The sequence below is a fragment of the Cryptomeria japonica genome, chromosome 11, assembly GCF_030272615.1.
Source record: "Cryptomeria japonica chromosome 11, Sugi_1.0, whole genome shotgun sequence".
Classification (NCBI taxonomy): Eukaryota; Viridiplantae; Streptophyta; class Pinopsida; order Cupressales; family Cupressaceae; genus Cryptomeria; species Cryptomeria japonica.
Window position 1 is genome coordinate 223,669,650 of NC_081415.1, and position 25,707 is coordinate 223,695,356.

The 25,707-nt window shown below is 34.6% G+C and overlaps 1 protein-coding gene across 1 annotated transcript in view; it reads right to left on the minus strand.

The window, feature by feature from the left end:
• Positions 1 to 13,046: 13,046 nt before the first annotated feature.
• The window catches only part of LOC131063943 (probable LRR receptor-like serine/threonine-protein kinase At1g56130), a 204,411-nt gene continuing 191,750 nt past the window's right edge, over positions 13,047 to 25,707 (minus strand). Inside the window, exons 17-24 of the mRNA XM_059213963.1 lie at positions 16,216 to 16,592; positions 15,726 to 15,921; positions 15,345 to 15,527; positions 15,114 to 15,232; positions 14,704 to 14,914; positions 14,382 to 14,619; positions 13,940 to 14,090; positions 13,047 to 13,831 (exon numbers count right to left, since the gene is read on the minus strand). Of these exons, the coding sequence (XP_059069946.1) occupies positions 13,448 to 13,831; positions 13,940 to 14,090; positions 14,382 to 14,619; positions 14,704 to 14,914; positions 15,114 to 15,232; positions 15,345 to 15,527; positions 15,726 to 15,921; positions 16,216 to 16,592 (1,859 nt within the window). The 3' untranslated portion in view covers positions 13,047 to 13,447. The remainder of the gene's footprint in view (positions 13,832 to 13,939; positions 14,091 to 14,381; positions 14,620 to 14,703; positions 14,915 to 15,113; positions 15,233 to 15,344; positions 15,528 to 15,725; positions 15,922 to 16,215; positions 16,593 to 25,707) is intronic.

Below are 25,707 nucleotides of genomic sequence, written 5' to 3' on the forward strand. Positions count from 1 at the left end.
AAAAGGTAGCCAAATGACCAAAAAAAGATAAACACGAGTGCGTTATTGGGAAATTCATTTAACGCATTTGAGGTCTTTTTTGTAGTGTTTTTTTCTTACACTATCCTAGGCTTGTTTACACTATCGTAGGTTCATTAGGACTATCCTAGGTTCATTAGGATTGTCCCAAGTTCATTATTGCTTTCTTAGGCTCATTAGGACTTTCTTAGGTTCACTAAGACTGCCCTACATTCATTAGGATCATTTGAGGCTCATTGGGACTATCATATGTTCATTGTGATTGTCCTAGGTTCATTAATTTAATTCATGTGTTCATTAGGACTATCTCACGTTCTAAAATAGCTTCAACTAATATCTTAAATTAACTATTTTTAAAAAAAATAGCTCCTTAACAATTTAATAATATATACAATCGAATATGATTTCAACTTCAAACCTTGTGCACCTTTTAAAACCAAAAGATGTTGTTAAAACCATTCTTCTAATATTAGCTTAATCATAACATAATCTAATAAATCTTCCTCAAAATATCTACCAACTTCAAATCATATATTAAATCTTTTATAATATAAATTACATTCTAGATATACCAATATACTTCTAAAGATATTCAAAATACTTCTTGGGAATTATATTTTTCAAATCTTTCGGATGTATATATAATTAGCACCCCATTTAGAAAACTCATTATCAATCAACATTATAAATCAAGAATATTTTTTATTTTGTATTAATGAATTATATATTTGGCATATTAGCTTCCTTTATGAACCTATGTAAACCAAACTCCAATTTTAGTAACTTATCTAGTTTTGCTCTAAAATTGTGTCCATAATTGATCCTTTTATACCATCATATGACATAATAGGACCATAATAGGACCTTTATGCCTAGGCCTAAACTTTCATATCTAAAATTTGAAGAACTTAATGTTAATTACTTTTAAGGTTATACTAATTTAGTAGTAACTTTTGTATTGCCTAATGAGGATTAAGAACAATTTAGGTACATATGTTCGGTTTTATTTCAATTTCATTTTCGAACGTTTTTGTTTTTGTTTCCATTTCATTTTCGGTTTTTTGTTTGTGTCGATTTCATTTTCAAACGTTTTTGTTTTTGTTTCTATTTCATTTTCGGTTTTTTGTTTGTGTCGATTTCATTTTCGAACGTTTTTGTTTTTGTTTCCATTTCATTTTCGGTTTTTTGTTTGTGTCGATTTCATTTTCGAACGTTTTTGTTTTTGTTTCCATTTCATTTTTCGGTTTTTTGTTTGTGTCGATTTCATTTTGTTAATTATCTAGGTTTGGTTTTGGTTTCTAAATTTGTTGATTACGGTTTAGGGTTAACTGTTCAAAAATATTTTAGATCAAAATCAAGAATTTACAAATATAAAAAATAATTTATTTATATGCTACTATTAAAAAAAACTAAAATAATAAAAAAAAACTAAATAATATACAAAAAAAAAATATATATATACAAGAAAATTATGAAATGTGAAAATAGATGACTGAATGTGTACCTGGGATAGTGGTGGAGGCTTGAAGTGGAAACCACAGCACGGGGGCCCGTTTTTGATCTCCTCTTGTCAACTAACTGTAACGGTGAAAATGAAAAATTATCCAAAAAAAATGATAAAAATAGCATTTCAAAACAGGCCCCCGTTTTGTCCATAAACGAGGGCCCGTTTTATTTGGCTTTGGCACCCCGTGACCTTTCGGCTCGAGAGGCCGAACCATTAACGGGCCCTCATTTTTTATAACGGGCCCCGTTTTTTAAAAATGGGGGCCGTTTTGTGGAGCGCATTTTCCAATGCATAGACTTCCGCAAATTTGTGACTCATTAGCTTGCACATACCCCTGTACTATAGTCTCAACACAACTTGCATATCATTCAAACACAACTCTTCTTCACTTCTTACACTTCCCCTGATCTTCTTACACATTCGCTCTACTTCCTCTCATCACTTCTCTTCACCACTCTACTCTCACACAATTCACTCATACACATTTCTTATATACAAGATAGATCATCAAAACTTGAACCAAGTCAACCTGAACCAAAATATACCTTCTGAACCAAAAATACACACATTGATCCACTCCAGGAGAAAAAGGGGACCAAAACACATCTTCCAACGATCAATTCAGTGATCCGCAATCATCAGAACATAACCAACAACATATTCATACACTAGCATCCATATAAGCAATTAACGGTCAAAACATACTCTCCAATGCAAATAAATCAAATCCGATCTCCACACTATGGGGTGAGATCCTTAACACATCAAACAAACTCCCACAAATCATATCTAAACCTAACAATAGGTCTAACATAGAATATCACAACCAACAACGAAAAATGCCACAACACCAGAAGAACACAAAGATGTTTCTGGACCACAGAACTATCATATCCATGATACCAAAACTATGTCCATTGAAGATAACAATAATAATTAACATCAGCAACACTTTCGAGACCAAAACACTTCTGGAACAACCGATAGAACAATTGCATCACCAAAACAACAAGATAACTTTGCATCATAGACATTTCAGACCAATCCGGAACAACAAATTTGACATCAATGACAAACACAACAACACATATTGCCAACAATTGATAATGCAAATTGTTCTTGTTAAATACCATATACATATTCAAAATGCAGGTACATTCTCGTTCTTGTTAAATACCAAATACATATTTCAAATGCAAGTAATTAATAGAATCAATTGATTTATTAGAGCCATTTCGGACAACAAAGTAATAAAAGACAATAATAAAAGGAGCAAGGGCAAAACATCGTCTAGCATAACTTCTTCAAAATTAATAGCTTACTACAACACTCCGTCCAAGTTTATATGCACTAGTTGAAGCATTAGTGGCAAATATAGCAACAACATAGATAACAATTTAAAATATGGTCAATGACTTCATGCCTTATCTTGGTTGTGTCAAACCACTACTACGCTCAATTTGTCTAAATATCAAAAAATAAAACCATCCTACCAGCATTTGACAGGAACTTTTCAACAACATGACCTTGTTTAAATATGAACACCTAAAAAACTGCAATATTTTTTTATAAAAATAAAAAATATATTTTTAATATAATTAACTATTATAATAATATTTCCAAACTTAACAAAAATTATTTAAAATTATATATATTTCCATACTCTATATAATGAAATATAAATGTCCTTGCCACTATAAACTTTTTGTAGAGAGAGCAGACAAGGGAATCTATTAGAAGGGGAGAAGCCTGTATTGTACCATAAAAACATAAAAACTCAATTGGGATTCAACTTTGTTTTGTGTTGCACGGTTTTCTCTAGGTAAATTAAATCGGTTGTTTCATGGATTGTTTCATCTTAAATGATATCAAAGATATGATATAACAGAAGTTGGGCTTCTTTGCTGAGAAGAAGACTATGTAAAATTTTGCAAACCTGCGAACATTGAACAAATGTACTTAAGGATCTAGCTAGAAAATAAGAAAAGAAAACTTGCAGATAATAGTACACAAGAAGAAAATCAAAACTACAATGGATGAAAACCTTGTGTTAACCATTCATTTACAATATGTCAAAGCATTATTTATACAAATAGTAACCACCGTTTTCAAGGAAGAGAATACGATGGAAACAAATGCAGATGTGAAGAACCATAAGCGGCAACAACAATTCTCTTTAGTTAGCTTACATTCATGTTGTTTGCATGAATTACAAATTAGTTACTCTAGGAGAGAACAAAGGAGATCGATTATTCACGGAGAAAACGAATAGAGGATCATGCAAGTTGATAGTAAACTGACATGCAAACTAGCGCTAACACCCCCCCCCTCCCCCAAAAGTCTAACTAAGGAGACAAGCCTAATTAAAGGAAAGAGGAAAGAGGGAAAACCTAGTGGGAATCAAACCCCCCCTCAAAATTTACACTAACTCTGCATGACACTTAATATGGTATAGTGTTCTTCACCCAAGAAGATTTCATAGAAAGTGAAAATGAAAAGATATGTGGCATGGATGTACCAAGTATCCCCCCACAATATGCAAACAATGGTAGATGCTCGAATGCTCGAAACTTGGATGCAAATGATGGTCCCCGATTGTTGAACAACATTCCTCCCCTCAGGAAGAAACAAAACCAAAAATGTATGAATGGAGTCTCCCAAATCCTGAAAGGAATATGTTGATGTCTCTGAAGACCAATGTAGATCATATTCCAAAGACAATGATGATCCCTTGAAATGTTGCTCAAATGTCTTTAAGCCAATGCCAAAGTGTTACAAATGCTAATAAGATAAACCAGGTACCACAAAAGATTCAAGTACAGTGACCATGGATGTATGGTGATAGTTGGACCAATGCGAATCAGGTACTGCCACGATATAAGCAAATATAGGCAAAGAGAGAGAAAAAGGGTCTAAATATGTGCCCATATCATCAGTAGAAGATGAATCAACTCCATAAGAGCTATCAGAAAAGAGGATCTGAAGATCCACAATAGTGTCCTCCAAATCGACAATGTGGGATTCTACAAATAAGAAAGAAATGTCTGGTAGGCTTATATCTCACTCATCATGAGGACAAGAATTAACTTGCTAAAGAGAATCTGAAGGGGCATTCGAAGAAGCCAAGATCTCTGTCAAACTCGCAGGTGAAGATGAAGGTACATCAACTGTTTTCATAGGTGGAGAAGGAGCAGCTTGAGATTCTGATGCATTCCTATAAAAGAGTTGAAAGGCATTATGTGAGAAATGAGGACACCATTCATGCCCGTGTTGATTGCTCCCACAATACCTACATTTGCAACCCTTATACATATACATGATTCACTCTAAAATATATCTCCAAAACAGTACAAAAACAAAACCTTTCAATACAATGAATATTTCACTCTAAAACAGCTCAATCTTCAGTGCCTACCAATAAAAGTATTTTGATTTTTCTTCCTAACAACCTGCTTTGATACCATGTAAAATTTTACAAACATGCAAACAGAGTACAGATCTGCACAAGGATCTAGCTAGACAAGAAGAAAAGCAAACTTGCAGATAATAGCACACAAGAAGAAAATCAGAACTGCAAAGGATGAAAATCTTGTATTAACCATTCATTTACAATATGTCAAAAGTATTATTTATACAAATAGTAAACAAATGCAGATGTGAAGAACCATAAGCGCTAACAGCATTTCTTTTTAGTTAGCTTACATTCATGCTGTTTGCATGAATTACAAATTAGTTACTCTCGGAGAGAACAGAGGAGATCGATTATTCACGGAGAAAACGAATAGAGGATCATGCAAGCTGATAGCAAACTGACATGCAAACCAGCGCTAACAGACTTTACTCTTGAAATATTTTACAGGAAAGAAAAATACTCTTGAAATAATTTTCAGGAAAGAAAAATATGAAACCTTCTGGTTTGGCGTGAGGATTATTCTAATCATTAAAATCTTACTTGACGTTGAGTTGAAAACTAACAAATAAATTAAAAAGGAAAATAAATGAAAACAGCTGCAGAAAAAAAGAATGGTTGGTAATGGCATTAAAAAGATGGGTGTAGCAATTTGTTGATTGCAGGGTAGAGTATGATTTGATTTGGGATTCTTGTTTTGTTATAAATTGTAAGTTAAAGTTGTTCCTTCAAATTAATTGGGAAGTTGAATTATTGACTGAGATTAGACATATAGTTTGTTTTTAGTGTAATATTAATTTTTGGTTTTAATAAATCATCTTCAGTTTTTATGGTTAATGGGAATTTCTATAATATTGTAGATTGCTTAGCTAAATAGATATGTTTAAATGAAAAGTAAATGTATTTTATAATTTTGAAATTTGATCTCTTTTACTTAGATTTTGCTGTTAGGATTCAGCTGATAAAAAAATATGTATCCACTCTAATATGATGGCAAATGTCAAAGATCTACTAAATCCCACCTATCGTTTCCATAAAGCATTTTCTTAGCAATAAAGGTAGCCTCTAATAGTTAGTCTTAGTCAACTCTCTGTCAAAAAGAGTTCCGCTTTACAGTGTTCCCTGATTGCTTATCAATTCTATTTGTTTGAGAGATCTACTTTCTTGTACCCATTCCATGTTTTGGCTCATTCCTTGTAATAATCAGTCAATTATAGTTCTTATAGTGTCCATTTGCTAAACACTTGATTTTATGCCTATTTATGTTGTAGCTTGAGAATGAATGCTTAAGCATCAATCCTGTTTAATGTACAGAAAATTAGTAGTGTGTTTATTAGTTCCTGCCCTGCATGGAACTATTGTGGAGGGGCTGTCTTAAACAGTAATTAATCTGTGCCCAAACAACCAATCAAGAGTCATATTTGTTTCCCTTTGCTATTGCACTAAGTTAAAGCTGCACATTTTTTATGGAAATTTTTGTTGCATTCTTTTTTGGCACTCCCTCATTCGGTTTTCAGCTACTCCATAGATTACAAGACAAGAGAAGGTGTAAACATAGAGGTGTGGTACCAGATTGTCAGATAGTAATGCAGTAGGCACAGATAATTAGGACATAATTAGCCGATATACTGTGGGCATTTCCCACCTGAATTCAGTAGTCTCACGCCGGTTTTTTTCGTCGACAAATATTCCCGTCCAAAATGCGCATATAAGATCTGCCACGAATATGTCTGTCAATTGAATCAAGCGTTGGACGGAGCGTCAGAGTGGGTCCATGAGGGTGTTTTCCCTCCCACACTTTCCTGCCCGGCTAAGAGTACCGCCACTCAAGCAAGTGCATTAAAGAATACGAATTCATCGCCATCAGCATTGAATGCGAAACCTTTCTACAGCAGAACTAATAAAAATAATGATTGTTGTGAAATCAGAAGGACCATGAGATCTTCCACATTTGTTGCGTATCCATTCTCAATCAACTAAATCTGCAGTGCTGCCTTCTACTCCTGTCACTCACATACCCTTATAATTGCCTTGGTTATTGGTAGCGTATCGTATGTCCAGACTTGGTAGCACGTTGAATATACTATCAGAAACATTCAAATTTACTGTTTAGTGACCAAATTGTTCACCCAGCGATCTAATAATAGTGAGGACTTAGTAGAAGAAATATACAAAAGAAAGATAACATTTATCATATAACCTAATTGTAGAAGGTAACCAAATTTGTGTTTTAGTTTGACTAATGTTTAAATGGTTATTTAAATTATTGTTTTAATTTATAATACTCTAATTAATCATATATTTTGGTCTTGAGCATTGTTACACAAACATGGTGTTATGTTGTATACATACTTTAAAGTTCATGAAGACATCGATTACTCTCATTGTGGATGACCAGATTTTTGAATATGTCACAGATAGGTTGTCCATCAATAGACTTATTATGGATTATTGTGAAACATTTGATCAACATCTTGAAATGGAAAAACCAAAAATATTTTGGAGGACAAGAGAAAGAATGGTTAAGTCTACATATTGTTGAAGTTAATTGTACATTTAATTTTGTGTGTTTTTAAATTGTGAGGGTTGTAAAGAAAATATGTTAGCAATCAACAACAATGTATTAAATGTAATCAATTTTTTAAGTTAATTTTTTTTATAGAATGTAAAAAACATTTTGTATAACTTAGAGTTTTAAATTATTTAGCATTCATTTGTATTTAGTTTCTTACATTTTAAAATCAATTCCTTTATATTATAAATAATTATCACTAATAAAAAAAAATTACTTTTGTAATTTTTGTATTCTCTCATATATTATTCAAAGTATATTATATTATAGACTTAACCATTGCACCTTTTTTTTATTCAAGTGCTAGAATAAATCAGTGGACAACAAGTATTTTTTACACAAATCTGGGGGTCATTCAGGCACTGTCTGGTTAGCTCACTGATACATCTCTACAATCCATTATTGAATTTCAATTGGGACCAATGAACATAAAATGAATATAGTAATCGTTTGAGTCACAATCTGGTTGATCTTCCTTGATTTGTCATGAATTTATTTGCCACGTCTCAATCAGAATGAACACGAATGTATAACATTTTTCGGAAGATGTTGTTGTTTATAGCGGATAGGAACTATGCATCCAAATTGGTCTTCTTTTTCTAGTGATCAGGCATGTAGCTGGGTATAATCCTTGTGCAAGCTTCTACAACAACAAATGATTGGAAAGAGCGAGTAATAAAATATAGATCAATAAAAATTTGACCCAAAACAATGAATTTCAATGAGAAAAATCTATGGCAACGTCATTTTCCTACAACTATGCATGAGAAGTTTCTAGAAACCCTAGTAGATTGAATGGTTTCCCATCACTATCTTTGGCTCCCACATCCATATATTTACGCAGTCCATTTTGTCTATCCCAAACTAAGACGAAATTAGTATGTTGTGGGAAAAGTCTTTGAATAGTTTTTATGATGAATAGTGAGTACTTTTTTGGATTTTTTAATTTTCATTTATATATTTATATTTAAATATTTTTATATGTATTTTTGTATATGCATATATTTAAGGTTGAAATAAGAGAGAACCATTATTTATTGGAAAACAATTAAATTTTTATATTGTAGATTGCATTTAGCCTGAACATGCAATGCTCCCATCTAGAAAATTCTATGATCAGTAATTTTTACTTTAGTAGATTACTTCATAGTATGACAGAGTTTGAAAGAATTTTCGGGTTCTGCTGCATCAGAATGATACAATAGATATATGGTAAAGCTCTACTTTGGAATTTGTATGTACAAGTTTAATCAGCAGTCAATGTTAGTCCAACAATGTTTCCTTCTAAATTTGGCCCTAAACCTATATTTATTACAATGTCTTGCACTCGGATTGTTATAATTTACTACATTTTTATCTGAATAATTGTTTTATTTCTTTTGACTTCATCATTCTTGCGCCCTTCCTTTCCACTTTGGCTCTACTTTTGGTAGCATTCCCATCTAGCTAATCATCCAAGGATAGTAGAGTACACCACTACAAGGTGCACGTCTTGTCCATAAACATTTCAATTGAATAGAACCAATCTACAACCAATTTTGCAGCACTGGGTAGGAATTATGCTGCCCTGCACCCCTTGTTTCATTATGCCAATCTAATAGTATGCTTATTTCATTGAATCTATAGAATAGTATATTTGTATTTGTGTTGTATTTGTGTTCTGAGTATTGTAATATAATTCTAGAGTGATGTGAATTTTTAAAATATGTACTATTGTTAATGAAGGAACAAAATTAAATTGAAGAGTTTAATTACAATTATGTCCTTCTTTCTTATTGCAGTGAAAAATAGTTACAAGAATAAATTCAGCCATAGTTTTAATACTCAGATTCACCATGGGCTTGGCAAACCAAAAATTGGATTTGGACTCGGACTCGAACTCGAACTCGGACTCATGAAAGACTCGTGAAAGGATTTGACAAAAAAAAAAAAAACCGTAGTTTTACAAAAGAAACATAAAGAAACTAATGCATTTAGAGAACATAAGAGCCATAATTGCAACATTAGACATGCCATATGATCTTCAAACACTCAATATTTAAAATTTCATCATTCATACTCATAGTTTCAAACTCTAAAATGTATCATAGTAGCATAAGTTTATAAATGTTTACAAAATTACATATAATGATATGTCCAAATGTGAAAAACAACAATGAACAAACTAAAGAGAAGAGTACATCTTCCTCTTTGCACTTCTCCTAATATAGCTCAATTTTTCAGGCCTTGAGCTAGAAGTAGTAGCAGTAGGTGTTGAGGTATCTAAATGGTGAGATGATTCTTTTGTAATGTCCCCTTCTCAGTGATGAGAAGTTCAGTTGACTAGTAGTCTATTTTGGAGACCCGTAGGCTAACTAGAAGTAGAAATTAGGGTTTCCAACTTTTGTGGAGGTCTATGTGAGTTGTTTGACGATTGACTTGTTGGAATTCTACAATTCAAACTTTGGATTCCTTCTAGGTTTTCTGAGAGCTTCACAAATGTGTGGCATGCATTCAGTTCAAGGAAGTTTTCAAAACTTCCTTGAATTTTTAGTAAGTTGTTGGCAGTCGTCAGGGTTTCTAGGTTTTTTGAGCTAATCCATAGGGTTCGAAAAGCAATCTTTTTGGAGTTATTTTCAGAACTTACTATTTTTAGTAAGTGTTATTTCAGGTAGTGATATTTTTAGTAGTTCGGTGCAGAGCTCCAACCCAGTTCATTTTTGATGCTTTTCAGCACTTCAATTTCCGACTCAGTTTGGCATTAATCAGTTTTTGAATTAAAGGTGATTTATTATATATTAATACCTTAGCTTAAGGTTTTAATATTTAATTTTATTTCCGTAAGTCAGGTGGCGCCAAGAATGAAAAGTACTTCATGTTTTATAATGTTATTATGTTGCAACTTGTTGACCATAGAAAAGTTCGACTAGGGGACTTGAAGAGGGGATGTCAAGCCTTGAGGGTGTCATGTAATTAAATACAAATGAAATGAGAGAATTTTGGCACCATGTCAATTGGAATTTGAATATCTTGAGTCTATAAATAAGAGTGTTGGGTTCATGTTTTTCTTATGCTTGATGAATGATGATGTTATGCTACTGGAATGGTGCTAGATTGAGCTTTGAAGTTGAGAGCTTCCTAGCAACCATCAATTACATACTTGAAAGATAGCACCTAGCTAGTTTATTATGACTATCTTTCATCCAGAGAGATATTGTGCTATTAGAAGGGATTGTGAGATTTTCAATATTGTGTGTGTTGGGTGTGTTTCCAATTTGCTAGTTTTTGGAGTGGCTATAGGTGATTTTCAATCATAACTTTCTGCTCGAGTATCTGATTTTCCTAAGTAGTAGCTCATTGGAAGCCTCTTTGTTGGGTGATTATTCATCTAGAGGCTTGTGTCAAGTGGTTTTGTGTGTATTTTTTCCTTGCTGGCTGTACATTTTCAACCAACCCTTGGGCAGAGTGCAACACTTTCAGTGAAGTTTTGATGGGGTTGTTGAGTTGGGGGTTCAATTGCCTATCCCTTAGCTTTCTTTTACCGTCGGTTTGGAGCTGTTTGGTAGATTTTTGAGTGAGTTGTGATCATTTCTTTGCTATCGGTATGTTTTGGTGTTGTTGATAACTTCATTTCAGTTTTGGTTAAGTGTGTATTTGGTTGGAAATCTCAGTGTTATCTATTGAAATCCCTAGGAGAATTTTTCTTTAATTAGAATTTTTCTTTTACCATCGGTTTGGAGCTGTTTGGTAGATTTTTGAGTGAGTTGTGACCATTTCTTTGCTATCGGTATGTTTTGGTGTTGTTGATAACTTCATTTCAGTTTTGGTTAAGTGTGTATTTGGTTGGAAATCTCAGTGTTATCTATTGAAATCCCTAGGAGAATTTTTCTTTAATTAGAGTTTGAAAATCTCTTGTTCTGACAGTAGTTGCAAGTTAAATTATTGTAAGATTGTTTCAGTAGTATTGAACAATCCACTTCTCTGCAATTTATTTGTATCACCCATTGCATAAGTGGAAGAGGCTAGTCATGCCGCCTATCATTTGTTTGTAATATTTTCCTCTCGTTGAATAATTAGTTGAGTGATTGTAATTCAGTTTCTTAGCTTGTCCTTGGCCATTTTACTGCCAAGTGATTTTTAGTGTTTTTCAATATCCCGATGAATAAGCGGAAAGGGTTGGCTTGCTGCCCAAGCATTGTAATAATTTCCAGTGATTTGAAGCTAACAATCACCTCAACACTGTATGCTCTCACCTTCCCATATTGGGCGCTTGGTGATTAGAAAGTGGAAGGGTTGCATTTTCAGTATTGTTGTATTTTCATTTGCTAACCTTAACAGGTTCTTGTTGTGTTGTAAATTAAAAAAAAATTATGGAGATATTTCATCTTCTTCTAAATCAAAGTCCTTACCTGGATCTCTTTTGCTGATTTAATCTTGTTTCCTCTCCTCCTTCAATTCTTACAAACCTGTTTTGACCAAACAACAAACCCAAATGAATGAAAAAAGTTTTTAAAAAACACTTTATTAGCTTGTTGGGCGTGTTTTCTAGGTCACGCAAGTCCAATAAAAAAAATCGTGAGTCCAAGCAAAAGACTCCCGCGAATCCATGGGAAAGACTCATGAGTCTTGGGAAGGACTCGTCAAGACTCGTGAGCCCTTGGCGAGTCAACTCGGCCCGCCAAGGGATTGGCAAGTCCACGAGTTTTAAAACTATGAATCCAACAATATCTCAACATCTTTAAATTTGATAGATTTTAACCCTTAGCAATATCAGATTGAATTTGAAAAAGATTAAAAGTAAGTGCTAATATTAAGTTTATCTCAATGTTCAATTTTTTTTGCCATAGTCAATATAGATAGAATATAGATCTTTTAAAAAACAAGAACTTGCATTCACAAATAAGAAAAATAATAGAATATAATTTTCAATACTATCTCTAAAATTTCCTAAAGACAAATGTAATAGAATATAATTTTCAATACTATCTCTAAAATTAGAAAATGGATGTGATTCTTAAAAAATTGTCTAGACCAAAATCACCATATAATTCTCACTAATTAATTGTTAATTTTTTTTTTGTTTTTGCTAGCTTTCATTGGTTTGATTTGTATTTAAATGTGCTTTCAAGTTGAATGTCATATTAGACCGAGTTGAAGAAAATGCATTCAATTTTAACACACCTAAAAGTGTCAATATGCTAAGTTGGTAACGGTATGGAAGCAAAAAAGCAAAAATTGTAATGTTGTAGAGTTTGATGAACAATTGTACAAATTTGAAATGGATGTGAGTTTTGCATAATTGCATGTGTTTGTCGCTGTAATCTAATAGGTTAACCATGCAAATACTTATGCTTGCCCATGTATGGGTACACATGAAAATGTGTGGGTGTAGATGCATTCAAAAACAACCGCAAGCTCTGTATGTATACCAGAGATTCAGTAGGAAAATCTGTTCTGTATTTTTCAGTTCCGTTTTCCGTGATCATTTGTGGACACTAAAATCTTACAAAATCATGAAACAAAAGTGTTTTCAGTAATTACATATAGGGCAGAAGAAAATCTGAGCTCTAAGAAGAAAATTTATTCACAACACTCATCAATAAACTATCACATAACAAACATTCACATAAGAGCTTTCAGTTGTTCGGAGAGGTTTGGATTCAAATAGTCTTGGCTATTGTTTTGGCTGTCTCCCTGCTGTAGTTTTGCTTAAAAAATTATTATTTAATACAATAAAACACCAAACATAATAACCAACAATTGTATGCCTACTCTCAGGTTTCTAAATTAACTGACATCATAATCACTCGTAGATGTAGGATATGGTGAAGGTCAATTATAGAAATTGTATGTGAGTCGATATATAAGGGTGCAACTATACTGCATTAAATGTAGTCACTATGAGATGTAGGTCCCAAGTAGGGACAAGGTCTCCATATTTTGTTCTTGAGTTCAGTATTCATCAGCCATCTCCTAAAGGCTGGTGGATCATTGATGGAGTCATCTCTTCATTTTCAGGTGAGAACAATTCAGCAGGCAGCATTTTTTCTGTGCTTTTCCGCTGTGGTGTTATTGCAATTGATGCGCTTTCAGAATCTTGAGCAGCCAAATGGTTGTTGTACTGCCAATCTGTGATGTAACCAGGGCGAGAAGCAACAGGAATTTCCTCTACATCACCAGTCAGCATTGCGACCACTCGAGACATTGACGGGCGCATTGCAGGCAAGGCTTGTGTACAGAGAAGAGCTACTGCAATTACTCTAATGACTTCTTCTTCTACGTATGTTGTTCTCAGTTGAGGATCCATCAATTCCAGCAGTCTCTTTTGCTCATGCAGTTGCCAAGCCTGTGATTTGACCAGTAGGTGGTGGCCATTACTAATGGTTATGCAGCATGCTAGACTTAAATCAAAATTACTGCGTAATTGAGGAAACTTTACTACACTAGTACATACCCATTCCAGAAGATAGACACTCTCTTGTGGCAAGGTTGTCTCTGTATTACTCCTACCGCTCACCACTTCTAAAGCAACAACCCCAAAGCTGAAAACATCAGCTTTTTCTGTAAGGTGACCTCGCATTGCATACTCCGGAGCCAGATATCCTCTTCAGACACAAACACTTCCAATTAGATCATGCAAAAATATGCAGGTAAGTTCTAACTCTTTTTCAAAAGCTTCAAAATGTACAGTAGTTTTATTAATCAGACCCACAAAACAAAATTGCATTCATACATGTACAAGGAAAAGAAGATATTTATGAACAGATGAATAAGAAAAGCTTGTTCATATAGGATCTTACAACATTAGAACAATATATTGTTTTTCAACGTGTAAGGAAACTTCATCTCTGAAACGTTTCAGAAAATTGAAATCAAATACTTAAAAGTGATCTTACATCGTGCCAGCAACTCTGGTACTGATATGAGTTTTGGTATCGTCAAATAGCTTAGCCATCCCAAAATCTGCAATCTTAGGGTTCAAAGAATTATCCAGCAGGATGTTACTGGCTTTGATGTCTCGATGCACTATTCGCACACTGGATTCCTCATGAAGATAAGCAAGCCCACGTGCAGTTCCAATGCAGATGTTGTGCCGAGTAGGCCAGTCAAGTTGGATGTCAGATTTTGTATTGCCTGCGAGTTTCCATTGATATGATGTGAATAGGTACAAAACAATTCTTACAAATCAAGGTAAGTAGGGTGGCCATATATTGTTACCAAATAAAGCTTGTGCAAGACTGTTATTTTCCAGACATTCATAGACCAAAATACGATGATCTCCTTCCACACAGCATCCATGCAATTTAACAAGGTTCCTGTGTTGCACTGCAGATATTGCAGCTACTTCATTTATAAACTCGCGCTTTCCTTGCTTAGATTCAGATGACAGTTGCTTCACTGCTATTAATTTACCATCTGGAAGAATACCCTGTTATAATGCCATAGTCAAGCACAAGAAAAATCAGATAAACTTAAGGATAGAGAATGGTTTGTAATTGGCATGAACTATGAGAAAAATTTAGTAGAAAAGATAAATTATGGAAATGTTACGTCTGCTCTCTAGAATTTATTTATATGCACAAATCTAAAACAAGTAAATACAAAGACTGGAACGCATATTAACATACCTTATGAACTGTACCAAATCCTCCCTGGCCTAGCTTGTTTTCTTCATGAAAATCACTTGTTGCACTCTTCATGTCGGCATAGCTGAAAATGTTAGGTTTTGTGTGGATTCCTTTGAGTGCTGATAAAGAAGCAAGGTGTGATGGGTATCAATACCATTACCAAATTCCGCCCAATTAAAGTCAACCCAATTGGAAGAAAGGCATAACTGTAATTAATGAAATTTCCATTACCTTCTTGTTCCTGACTGCGTGCTTCTAAGGACTTTCTGACTTTCCTCCGCCAGAAAATGAAAAAACCAAGACATGTCAAAACAGCAACTATTCCACCAAAAACAATTCCGATTACTGCTCCACTCTTGTTTTTCTTTGAAGGGGAGTTAGAAAGTGGCTTATTCGAAACAGTAGGTTTGAACTCTACGCAAATAATAGAAAATTAGCACTAAAGATGTCTAGGTTTTCCACTGCAATGTTGTAAATTATGTAAATAAATTTGCAGATAACTGCTAAAGAATGCATTGTAGGAGTACGATGCTTGGTTTTATGTACTGTTTATATTTTCTTAGTTCTATAAGTTGAATAAAGTAAAGCTAAAAGTCCCAACATTTTCTTTACCAGGTGTAACACTAATAGCTGATATTAAAGGTCCATAGGTTCCTTGTTTTGTAATACAGCATGTTCCCTTCCCAGTCCAGAAAAAATGAATTTCAAGGAAATTTTCAGTCACGTTTGTGCTGAAATTACGATCAACTGCTATAAATGAACCTCCTGCTTCCTTTTTGATGTTGAAATTCGTTAATACTTTATTCCCCTACAGCATCAGAGGACAAAAAGTTGAAGTTGTGAGGTGCAATGCACTATGCAGAACTAGTATTTACCCAATGAGAAAATTAAAAATCCAAATGAGATTGCATGGAATGTGATTGCCAGACTAATGTTTTTGACGTTATTCACACTGATCATTTGCTAAAAGCGAAGGACCATGAAAGGGAAGAATGCGGAAAACAATCTTTAATCCCCTATCCACGAATCGAAAGAGGAAATAAATGAACACTCTTTTTAAGAGAAAAGAAATCAAACCATTAGAAAAGTGGGTTACACTTACCTGAACATAAACATCAAAAATGCGTTTTCCAACACTCTTCCAGCTTTCTGTGCCTAGAATATCTATTTCAGCAAATTGTACTTTTACTGTATATGGTCCATTTTCAAGCCCTAAACCATAGTACCTTAGTGAACTGGGAGATAAGCGTGCTGTTTGGTAGAGTTCGGTATCCAATGTATTTGTAAATTGAGATTGACTGGATTGTGTAAAACTATGTGCGGAATTGTCCGGAAAATTTCCAGTATTGCTGACTCCCCATTTTTGCGTATCACTCACATAAAATGAGGCAGCATCAAGCGTTTCGTTCTCACGTTCATAATCAATTCCTAGCTGGGAAGTCTTTTGTGAGCCACCACAGTTTATTGCGAATTGAGAATCTGAAAATTTAGAAGTCAAAATGTAAAATCAACAATATGTTCCAGCACTTTTTGGACAAGGAAGCAAAAGGCTATTGTTTCTTTCTTATAAGGAACAAACTTTATTACAATACCAAACTAAACTAAATTCTTACAGCTTCATTTACAGGAAGAAGAAACAAACTTTATTACAATACCAAACTAAACTAAATTCTTACAGCTTCATTTACAGGAAGCAACAGCACCATTGTCATCTTTTGAATTGTTCTTGATCATTCAGAAACGGTTGATTTTTATTTTGTTTCCCGGAAAGAACTTGCCAATTTCATCGTCAAATGTTTCTTTTTCTTCCTCCTATCCAGTCCTCTGGATAAGGAAGCAGTTGAAGAAAAGATGAAGATTTAAAGTGCATTTTCATTTTCTTTTGCCATCAAAAAATAAGTAATTGATCCTTGTGGTCACAAGCCTGAAGAGTTTGGCAGTATTATGCCCTATTTACTTGTAGTCTGTAGAAATCTGAAACATGAAGCCTCCATAGTATTACACTAACATACCCTGTTTCAGTCCTTGTAAGAATGAAATCCTAGCATGAGACCTAAAGTGTTCTCCAAAGAGAATTCTCTGGATAATTTTGCTGTTCACTGGTTCCAATCAGCAACGTTTTAGCCAAATGAAGAGGATGAGGAAAATGACAAAAATTAGAATAGCTTTAAATAAAAGTGTTCAGAACCCTTTTTGACGAGCTGTAGAATCATCAGGCTGAAATGAAAATGGATTTGTATATTATAAGGGTTTTTTACTCAGATATGACAAGTGAATTTGAAGACCTTTATGGTTTTATGACAAACATTGAGGAAGAAGTCCCTTGGACTGCCTCTCCATGTGTAAATTCTAATAACTCAGAAGACGCATTTGGGAATCTCAGCAACTTGTCCCAGTTTTCAGTTGAAGGAAAAGATGGAGTTTGGCAGGCATTATGCAGACTCAGACTTGTAATTGCATATGAAATTCTGAAAATAGCTTGTTTGTCCCTCTTGATAATCAAAATGAAAAATTCAAAGCAGCAGAAGATTGGAATGAGAGAATTTCATTCAATTCAAAGCAAAAGGAATGCAGAGCAACACTAATACACTCATGCTCGACCAAATATATAATATATTCTTCCAATATCTTCTATCGGGAACCCCTTCCCTGTTCCTACTTTTCTTTCTCTAAAAACTACCCTGAATAACCTACGATTACCTTTGTATCCCCTATTCTATCATGATCAGCCTTCACTTATTTTCTAAACCCAAAATAGAAATAACTGATCACTGTCCTTTGATTCCTCCACCAAAAAAACAGTGTAGTTGAACAAACTGATAAAATTTGTAAAACTAATTACTAAAAAGATTGAGCAGCCAACAAACGTGGAGGGGGTATTCAAGGCAGATGCTTTGCATCAAAGGGTTTTAGAGATGGGAATGAAAGACCATATAGAATCAAAATAATGTTTGTTCAGCTACAGTGGCAGTTCTTGATCTCCCCATACTTCAACTATAAATGGACCTTGGGTACTGGCTGTACAGTCTTCTAGGCACCCATCACTATTCTTCTTTCCAGTAACTTCATCGTTGCCAACAGCACATGTTTCAACTGCATGCCAAACAACTTCTTCTTAGCCTACTTCGAAATCTGATCCTTGCCTCAATGCTCGGAATTGTTTCTAGGGATGACAACTAAACATAGAGAAGATATATCTTGGTAGTCACTGCTAAAATTTGATATTTCAAGTTTTAGCTAGATATAATGAATAATGTATTTGTGATAATGAGGGAAATGCTCAGGAAACAGCTGGAGAGCCTTTAAAATGGTCTGGCATCCATAATGTCCCGGAAGATTTTCAAGATGTTTCTAGGCACGTCCTAATATTTCAGGGCACTTCTAAACAGTTTCCTTTGTCTTTGGAATATTACAATGGTGAAATGTGGACCCACAATGACATCTCTGCAAATTAGACGAAAAGATTTTAATGGAGAAGCACCGCACCATATTTTGGACCTCATGAGGTGCCAATTGTGTTAATTGGTTATTGAAGGATACTGATACACACAAATGAATTAAATATGTTCCAGATGCTGCACCCACATAATAAGATATATATATACAAAAGACTAGGAGCTTTTTCACCCAAACATCTTTGTACTTGCCTCAACAATTTTCTAACCTTGAGGAATACCCTTTCACATAAGATGAATTAAAAGCATTTTTTTAATGAGTAGAAAAGTAAAATCTTCCAAACATATTGACTTCATTGAGATATCAGACCTAATTTTTCTTGGGATATTTTGGAAGGATGTGTAGGGGGTTGTAGCAATTTTATAACCAATAGAAGTAATTTTGAGGATGGTTTATGGACAAAAATGGCAATTAGTTATTTATTGTTGCCTTTAGTCCATCTTCATTGGTAAATTAGTCATGTTTCAAAACCCATGTCGGTCCGTGAAGAGGTTCTTGCAACCCAACCAGCCCCCGACAAGGTACCTTGTTGGAACCCAATAGTACCATTGCAACCTCTTTGGTTTTAGAAATGGCAAAATTTGTGTCAAAGTTTGTCTAAGTTCTAAGATTTGTGTCAAATGCCAATGAAGTATTTTTTAACTCCTTTGAAGATAAGAAAGCTTTTTGAGGATGATATCAGCAATAACTGGTTTCAAAACTCATGTTAGCATCCAATGAGGTCGTCACAACCTTGTCAATACCTGACAAGATTTCCACAACCATGCTAGAATTCAAAGCACTATTTAGGATCTCTAAGAACGTAGCAGTATGAAGAATTTTGTGTTTGATCACAAAGATGTATGACTCGTCCTACTTGGAAAATGAAAAGATAAGTATTCAAAAAGATGTTTTGGCTCTCTCGAATAGTTCCAAAACTCACGTCGGCATCCAAAGAGGATGTCACAACCTTGTCGAAAGCTAACAAGCTATTCGTAACCATTACCAAGACAAGTGAAAGTTTCTAATGATAGCCCATGGATTATGTAAGAAGCAATTTTAAAAGGGAAAATCGACCCTGTTGGTTTCAAAAATTGTTTTTAAAACCATTGTTGGAGAACGACAAAGTTCTAGAAACCCTTTAAACTTCTAATGAGAAAATTGAAAGAGCCTTCATTTCAAATGGAACTAAAACTTGAATCGGTGGGACTTCACACACACGAACATTAAAAGAACCATTAATGCACTCTTGAAGCTAATGGAAATCAAATGTAGGCCAATATAAGACCATTGTAAAGCACAAACAAAGAATTTTAACAAGCAATTTTCAAAGAGTGGATGAAAAAAAGCAAGAGTGAGGTGCGGATTGCATCTAGAAGGTTGTGCAGAAAGGATTCCAAAGGCACTATACCATGAAGAGATTTTCAAATATAAAGGTACATAGTTACTCTTTGCTCCCATAGCTTGTGGAAGAAGGAATATTCAGTTATTAAAGTTAATTTCATGAAAACTTGCCTATTGCGAAATTGCTTGCTCAAAATCAAGATTTCTCTAGATTTGCTTGACTACATGTCGAAAGATTTAATTTGCCTCCTCTATAACTTGATTTTGGCATGAGTTTGGAGAACCCATTTCCCGAAATTGGAGACACAAAATTAGGGAACATAAATCTCAACGATTACTATAGGAGAATGGGTGACGAAAATAGGTCTCCATTCACACTGAAATTGGTGGATAGTGGACTATTGCAAACTACTAGATTTCCCATGGCTATGCAATTGCGTAGAACTAGTTCTAAAATGTATCAACCATTACAATCCCTAGACTTGAGAGGTGAAAACAACACATAACAGAATAATTGCTAAATTGGATGGGGAATCTTTTAGCACACTCCTCAAGTTACCTCAAAGGGAAGTCTTGCAAACATTGATACTATGGCATCTTATCAACATTTAATTGAGAAGAAAAGAACATGGTGCAACACCATTGCAAGGCATTGGTTGGCTATCTCTAAAAAGGGGAAATTGCAGCTACCAAACAATTTGCACATGTCACACTTTGTCGATGACATCTCAAACATCATTGTGCTTCTACAAAGAGTAATCAGAAATGAGGATGCCCACAATTTTGAAGAATGGACATATCTATTTATCATTATCATCATTCGTGGAGAACAATTCATAGACTAGGGTAGCATAATCAGCAATAAAATCCACAAGAAGATCACCCAATTCCAATTTAACAAATCCTTTTATATGTCCTCGTATCTATTCTACACCATTGTTAGTATGAGGGCTTGGTAGGGGATAGATGCTATTTGCAATTTTGATGAGGTAACTCAGATTTATGATCACTACCCACAACTCCAATTGGAGCATAGTTAGAAAAGCCCAAAAAGAATAAATGATGCATTGACAATTTATGTGGTCTAATAAATCCAAGGTGATATGAGTATGAAAATATCTTGAGAATCTATCTAGTTGCTCAAAACATATGGGAGCTACTTCATCTAATTCCAAGGGTTCACCTACATCACAATTGGATATTTTGATGGGCTTCCATACAAATTTCTTAGTTATTTAAGTAGCAAATTCATTCTAATTGAAACATTTACGCAATTAGGTGAAATGAGAAAAAGATGCAAATAAAGGAAGAAGGCACCAGTTCCTTTTCCTATTGGGCTAGCTCACTACCAATGCAAAACATTGCCTAATGCACTAAATATAGAAAAAGTCTTGGTACAATTCACCATGCATTTCTTTACCATAAGGTTACCATTTGACAACAAAGACTATGTCATAAAATAGTTTCATCTTGGACCTAGTTTTCACCACCTCCTTGGAATAAAAGATTATTGGGTTGACTATGACAATGACTATGAGGTTAGGAGGAGGCACTGGATAAGGTTGTCTTATTGATAAATTGAAGCTTTCAAATGAATTCGGGATATTCAAAGTTTAGAATATGATGAATCTGATTTAGTGGATCCCATATACTTTGATCACATCTAAACTTAGCCCATACGGCCTATCAACTGGGATGTTAGAGAGGTGAGGACTCTAGAAGAAATAACCGTCGTCACATGAAATTAGTATATCATTCCAAGACACAATGGAAACAACCTCAAAGTGTGGGACCTTTGCAAGATGAGGTTGAATCTTCGAAGAAGGCTAACTTGCTTTCTAATCTAAATGCACCAATGTTGGTCCAACCCATCACTATATAACCTATGAACAATCCTATTCTAATGATTCTAGGGAAAAGGGGAAGAAAATATGTATAAACTGGAAATGGATGGTGATGCACCTAAATTAGAATGTGGTTCTTCCTATCCAGTGTTGCACAAAATATCAACAAAGCTACTGAGAGACATACAAAACCCTTCCATTCCACTTATCAAAACATCAATATTTCATAGAGAGATTTTAAATCTTCACAATTTTAGAAGGAAAGAGTTTTTCCACATCTACAAAACTATTCAAACCAGAAACATGGTCTATAACCTGAATTGAATGTATGCGTTTTTTGTTTGAAGGTGCTAAGATATGGGACATATTACAAGGATCTATGCTTACATCACAAGATGATGCATCAAGCACTAATTATGCACACAACTGGACAAAAAACTAATAGAGAAAAGGTAAAGAACAAAAAAAATAATTGATAAAGAGGCATAGGCCAAGTTACAATAACAGAGTTGCAAAATACGTGAATCTCTATAGAGAACAAAAAGAAGAACCAACCCTTTACAATGAGTCTTAATAGCCTATTTAACATTTACCAAGATTAAGATAAGGCTAGAGCATGCAACAAACAAGAAACCTTAGCTCCACATACTCAAGGATGTCTAACAAAACCCTCCAACAAATCCAATTTTGAGTGACCAAAGCTACCTGAAAGGACATGTCTGCAACTCAACCGTGCCCTAGCATTGATGACTTTTGAGTTTGAGTGCAAGGCAAAAGAGAAAATTGCCCACAAAACCTAATCTGGGGAGGTTCGAGGCAACACAGACATCTGCAAGTATTGAGAGAGCATGGGTTTCATCTCCTTTTTGAATCCGTGTTAGAATGCATCAAGACATTCTTGCAACTCATAGGACTCAAGAAATGCTGGTTGGAGAAGTTGTTGGCCCTCAATGGTGATCAATGTTCTTTGAAAATGATATCGGGCTTATTTCTACAAACAACAGGTGTAATGTCCCCATTATTGAGGTAGAATAATTAATTAATTTAATTAATTAAATTTTCCCAATTAATTATATTTCTTAAGGATAGCTTAATTGATTATTTTAATTAAAAAGTATTAAGTTAATTATTTATAAATTTATCAAATAAATAAAAATTAAGAGGTAACTTTATATTTAATTAATTTAATAAAATGACTTAAATTAATATTATATCATAAAAGTCACTTAAGTGAAATAATATTATTTCTAGAAGCTTCTTGAAAGGTTGGAAAAAAAGTATAAAAGAAGGTCCAGTTAAGCTTCTAATTCATTCAAGATTTGATACTTGATTTGGAGTTCTTGTATGGAGAAGGAACCAGTTTGGGTTTTTGCCATTTTTGAGCCTTTGGGAATGGAAACTCTCATAGGTTAAGAAATTTTGTGGCTATGAAACTATCAGCTGAGATTATTGCAGCGATTGTGGTGGGAGATACTTCAGTCTTTCACATTGGGCATATTGAGATTTGCTTCACTCTTCATGGAGGTCAAATTAGGAGAACGCTTTAGATTCATGATCTTTGATATCCACATTCTAACCAGGAGTTAGGCAATTTCTTGGAGGTGTTTTTTGGTGGTGATTTGGAGGAGTTTGCAGTTGTTTTTCAGTCCCAATCGTGGTCTACCATGGAGGTCGATCAGACCTACTGCGCCACACATTTTCACTCATTACTCATTGCTGGTTGCTCAGAATTTTGTGGGTAATTGTTCATTCAATTTGCCTAGCATCGACAATCATTCCAATCATTACTTGGTGAGGAGAAAGTGCTGCATTTATTTGTTATTCATCGGCAACTCAAGGGTTTTTGGCACCATACTCCAAGTGGGGCGATTTCACTATTGGAGCCTTCAAAATTCATGTGACAGCTCCTACATGGTCGCTGGGATTTAGCCTTCCTTGTGGCATCAAATAACCAGGTTTTTGATCAGTATTTGCTATTGTAATGTCTAATTTTTTGAGGACTAGTATGCATAAATTGGAAGTCAACCATTAGAGTTCCTCAATAACATCTTGTACCTGCATAAATAATAGTTATTGTTTATTTATGAAGTCTGAAATAAGATCAGAAATTAGTTGCAGCAGTAGTATACTTAAAATTCATTATTTCTGAAGTTTGCATGTCAAGTGTTTGTGAAAATGTCTCTTGGCTGTAGGTACACATTTATCTTTTCAAATTCATATATGTGCCTTGGATAGATCAAAAGAATTCATTTATGCATTGAGTCTATAGTTTAGATATTATAGAAATCTTTTGAAAATGCATTCCTTGGTGTTAGTAACATGCAAAGTTATGCAAAGCCTTTTCTATATCAATAACACGCAAGGTTATCAGTCTGAAACTCAGAACAACAAGCCTAATGTTTGTATGTGAATTGTTTGATATAATACCTTGAGCCATAAAAAACAATCAGATTTTAGTAACAGCTGGTTTAAGGGTTGAAGGACAACTGTTTGACAATATTCCTTGAGCCTATTAATCAGCGAGGGATATTACAAAAGGATTGAAAGTAACCATTTTCTGACTTTGAATGTGGGTTGTCGATCTACATCTGGTGCAAGGGATCAACAGTGATCTTTCCTTGACTAGATTCAAATATTTTGGCTCAAAGAGTATGCTACGTCAATATTTATTGTCCAGTGGGGCCTACCATGAAGAAGTCGACTTTACACATCATCAAATAGGGCTCGCACAACAAGCAATCCTTTCTAAGAAATACATATATGTGTCACAATTGGATATTGTCGCAACCTTGACCTAACCCGACCCATTGCCCTCCACAGGGGTGTGCAAAGACACCATGTGGATCATACTATCACATCCACTTTGAATGAGTCTAGACATGTTTGTGGGCTTGAGACATGTGTCGCTATTTCATAGAAGTGTGGCCTTGAGGTAGGCCATCCTTTGAAGTCTTGTGGATGAATGCTAAAGCGCCATGTGGAAACTATTAGCAACGTCAATGTCTAAGGGAAGTGGATATAAATGGCGGGTCCAAATATGTGTCCTTGTACTACAACTTTGCAACTTGATGGTGGGCTGTCCTTTTCAGTCTCACAAGCATGTGGTGAGGTGGACAAGTGGGACTATTGTCAAGGGTGATCATGTGTAAATGCCAACAAGCAATCACTAGGGAAATGGGATCAATCACTCAACAAACATAAAGGACTTAACTTGTAACTTAGTGACTAGGAATGAATGACAAGAAGTCAACATCAAATTAGAACATAAGAGATGGGGCCAAAGGGATTTAGAACTTTGGCTAGCTTAAGGACATGAAACCCTCTTGTTAAGGATGACAAACCCTAGCTATGCAAGATTTTAGGTTAGGTGACATGAAATGCCAACAAGAACAATACTAATGCTTAGAATAATTTAAAAATGGTAATGAAGAAGACTATTGAAAAATCAAGTAAAAAGGCTTTAGAGGAAAAAGAAACTATAGAAAAAAGAGAAGAATGGCAAGAAATTCCTTCCTCCTCCCATCTGTTGATGTGTTTTTTATGCACTACACAACACGGAATAAAATACCAAAGGCGCTTTATCCTCTCTTGATCAAAATATCCTCGGATGCTAAATTATGTGATCAACTGAGAAGATTCCAAGGTTTCTATTGTTAGGTCTTGACGTGTGGATAGCTCAATGGTTGATATGATTTGTTGGAATCACAAGGGCGACTTACGTTGACACTTGAACTTTTGCTTGAATGCTACTAGAACTTGGATTCTAACTACTTGCTTGGAAAATAAAAGTCCAAAAGAGGTAGGGTTTTAGGGAATCTAATCTAATCCTAAGAATGTAGGAACTGATTGTTGATTAGGTGTGACCATACCAAGTTGTGTCTCACCATCAAGGAATGACTACACAAAACCGGTGCAATCTCCTAAGGATAAACGAAATATTTTCATAACATCAATGCACATCAACTACATGA